Below are 3,860 nucleotides of genomic sequence, written 5' to 3' on the forward strand. Positions count from 1 at the left end.
CTTATAAACAGGATGAAAACGCTCAGGGAATCTAACACTTCTAGGATCCCAGCTTCTCTGCATATTTACTCCCTGCTTAGAACAGGTATCTTGATATTGCTGGAGACTGAAGTCTCTATCTCTGTCGATAGATGCTCAGTTCTATTATTTATTTATTTATTTTTTTGGTGGTGGCCCCAGTGTCCACAGTCACTCTCATGCATACCTACAAACATAGGTTTGTGCACACAATGCAGTGTTAATGTTAGGGTTGAGATTTTAAATGCACAAATCAGGAGGTTCAAAGTTAGATGTGCTTCACAGCAACCCCTAACATTAACAGATAACACAATTAACATCATTGTTAGCATAATTTGACCACACTGCACATTTACAGATGGTATTAAATTGATTGTATACAGTAACACAATACTTCAGACCAAGAAGATGTCTGAGTCAAGATTACTGTGGGAACCATAATTTTGAACTTCCTGATTCCTATGTAGTTTAAAATCTTGTCCTTAGCATTGAATTAAAAGTTATGAAGACCCTCTGCCAGGTCTCTCTGAAAACAAGAGGTAATGACTGATGTGTATTGAGGGAAGAGCATTTGCTCAAGTCATGGTTTGGTTTCTAACCACAATGCATTGGTAATATGTAAGGGGTATGGAATTTTCTTTGGGGTCTCTTCAAAAGGCCTCCAGGGTTTGTAAAAAAGTATAATTACCTTAAAATCTGCCCTGTAGCTAGTCTCTTGCACAAAATGATCTTCTGGAATAATGAAGCCTTGCTTTGTCTTTATGGGCTTTGATGGCTTGGCTCCAGTCCATGGACGATACTCCTGCCTGAAACGAGTTGGTAAAAACAGAAGGACCCAGAATACAGAATTAATGCAGTGTTCAGACAGCAGGCACCTCTGCTCAGTGTGAGAGCAAATAAATACAAAAGGCAAGTTTGGGAACTGCTTGCTTATAATTAGGGTGACCAGATGTCTCAAAATTAGGGGCTTTGTCTTATATAAGACTCCCCTCTGTCCTGATTTTTCACACTTGCTATCTCGTCACCCTACTTATAATTTCCAACACAGTTAAATCAAACCAGTCTGCTAAGTCCATTTTTACTCCAACACCTAATAAAAGTAGACTCTCAAGCCAGCTCTGCATGCTGTATTCCTTAGAAAGCTGATGCTCAATGAAGGGTATAGAACAGCCTAGACGGACTAGCTCTGACTGCACTAGTTTCATCCTGCACCTACTTGCTGGAGCTTTCATGCTCCCTTTTAGAGCTGCTTGCTGATTTCCTCCTGGACAAAAAGTTGATTTTCATGCCCTGAGCATCTTGATTCTAGACCTCAGCCCCGTGGCGTTTCACTTGCTTTCAGTGAACGATTTTCTTAATGTTTCTTTATCTGGTTTTACCCCTCTTGGCTGCAGTCATATCTGCCAGTGTGCAGTGTTCTACCTATTCATATGTCAGAGCTGCACCTCCTCTTTGCCCCATTATGGACTATCTGATGCTTCAGCTGATATTTTCATGCGGCTGAGAGGTTGGAAAGCTCGGCTCATTAAGACTGAAGGAGAGGAAGGAAGAGATTGTGTGAGCCTGGAGTATGGCTGTGTTTGGTAAGATGGGTGCAGAGGCTGCCCTACCTTGCTTGCAGTGATCAACCGTGTTCAAAAGCGGCTATCAGTGTCTGGCTTATCCAGTAACTTGGCCCTCCACCATGGTCCTCCGCACCTTTGTCACAGGGTTAACTAGTGCTCTCAGGCCATTCTGGAGGCTGCAGAAGTAGCCAAATGTGTCTGCTTGTTTGGGATAGGATTAAGGGAGTCTGCTGTGTGTCCCCTGCTGTAGTAATGGGAGATCGCTGGCCTGTCCCAATTGTGCGTCTAACTGTGGAAAGGCAGCTAACGGTTTACAGGTGATTGGAACACTACATAACAATGAACAGTGATGGGAAAAGGTATGGACACAGACTGAATTAGCCCAAACAAAAAGGGCTACTAATATAACTCATGGACTGTGCTGAGATTGTGCCTGGTAAACAAAGGAGTGGGAAACTGGAAATCAGTGGACCAAAAATTGGCGGGTCATAAATTAAGTCTGATTGGTGAATAAAATAATGTGAGGATGGACTATTCTGCTCATCACCCCTTGCCTTGTGTGTCCTGCGTATCCTGATCAATACATTGCCAAAGTTTGGCATGGATTTTTTTAGTGGTTTTTGCCATGATATTAAGCAGGCCAAGATGTCTGTACTCAAAACCCTGAGCCTTGCTGAACTATTTAAAGTTGTACAATGACATGGTCATGGACTCTCTGGGCCCATTTATTCTATCAAAATCAATACAACAGTCATAAGCAAAAACTACGCTAACTGCTACTGCAGCAAAGGCTACAGTTCAGAGTCTTAAGCTGTGTCTGGACTTGGAGAATAGACTGTGTTTTAGCAGGGAGCCTAAGTTTGATCACAACCAGCCAACGCTTTTTTTTCAACATGACTACCCTTTTGATATTAGTTGGGAAATGCTGTTTAAAATACTGATAGTTAAAATGTGTTGCTAAAGCTTTGTCTAGATTAGGATTTAAAGGTGTGTTTTTAGAATGTGTAGATTTATCTTGCTCAGCTAAGCATATGATTAAAATATACACTGCCTGGTCTACACTAGACTTTTAAATCTAGAGACAGTCTTAAAACACTGCATGTTTTCCTAATCTCAGCATGCTATAAAGCCCTAGGGCCCAAGATACTTCAGTGCTTTGCTATCCTACATTTCATTGCCTGGCGGTTATTCAGATGAGGTAACTCTGCAATGAGTTCTTAAGTCTGTTCAGGACCAGCAGTGGGTCTCGTTCAATAGAGGATCCTGAGGTATACAACTCCCTCCCAGGGAAGGCATACCTAGGTCTGTGGAATCTCTGTTTCCAAACCCGTGCTTGAGTGTCCACACTGTCTTGTAAACTTAGGCTTCCAATTGCTGGACCCATGTCTCACAGCCATGCTAATGCATCCATGCTGTACTACACAGACCTTCTGACTTGGGTACAGACTCAAGGTCTGACCAACCCCCCTAGTAAGGTCCTAGGACCCGGGTCCTGAGTGCATGCTCACCTGAGTCAGACTGATTTGTGTGTGGATGGAACTGGGGCTTGGGCTCAAACCTGAGTCAGAGCCCGAGTTTAGTGTGCACTGCATATGTCATCTATTTCAACTGGTCTGGTCTTGATGACTGGATTTTGGGCTTTTGCCTTGTTTTAGCACCTATTACCCACTCCACCCCTTTTCCAAAGCTTTAACTTTTAGACTCAACATCTACTGTTATTAAATATTTGTCTGACACCCACATAATTTGCCACAACTGTGAACATTTAAATCAGATAAAACTCAGAAAAAAATTCTTAAAACCCATAATGTCACAAAATTGTTAAATCAATAAAAATAAAAAATGCTTAGAAAAAAACCCCATGGATATTATCCATCAAAACTATAAAAAATAAAATCAAATTCTGCCAAGCCTATTCTTGTCTCATTGGTACATCTAATCAGGGCCGGCTCCAGGCACCAGCCGACCAGCTTGGGGTGGCACCTTGTAAGGGGCGGCCAATCTTGGGGTGGCAGGGGGCGCTTGGGGTTTTTTTTTTTGGTTCGGCGGTGCGGCGCTCGAGGCTTTTTTTGTTGTTGTTTTTGTTTCGGCCGGGCGGTGCTCGGGGGGGTGGGTTGTTTTTGTTTCGGCCGGGCGGCGCTCGGGGGGGTGGGTTTTTGTTTCGGCGGCGCAGCACTCGGGGGTGGGGGTGTTTCAGCGGCATGGTGCTCGGGGGGCTGTTTCGGCGGGGCGGCACTGTGCTGGGGGGGTGTTTTGGCAGCGCGACGCTGGGGGGGG

General features: G+C 43.9%; 1 protein-coding gene across 1 annotated transcript in view; it reads right to left on the minus strand.

The window, feature by feature from the left end:
* The window catches only part of MAP6D1 (MAP6 domain containing 1), a 27,179-nt gene that overhangs the window by 5,245 nt on the left and 18,074 nt on the right, over positions 1 to 3,860 (minus strand). The window contains exon 2 of the mRNA XM_024216853.3: positions 707 to 824. Within this exon, the coding sequence (XP_024072621.1) occupies positions 707 to 824 (118 nt within the window). The remainder of the gene's footprint in view (positions 1 to 706; positions 825 to 3,860) is intronic.

The sequence above is a fragment of the Terrapene carolina genome, unplaced genomic scaffold, assembly GCF_002925995.2.
Source record: "Terrapene carolina triunguis isolate 2854851 unplaced genomic scaffold, T_m_triunguis-2.0 Scaffold88, whole genome shotgun sequence".
NCBI lineage: Eukaryota > Metazoa > Chordata > Testudines > Emydidae > Terrapene > Terrapene triunguis.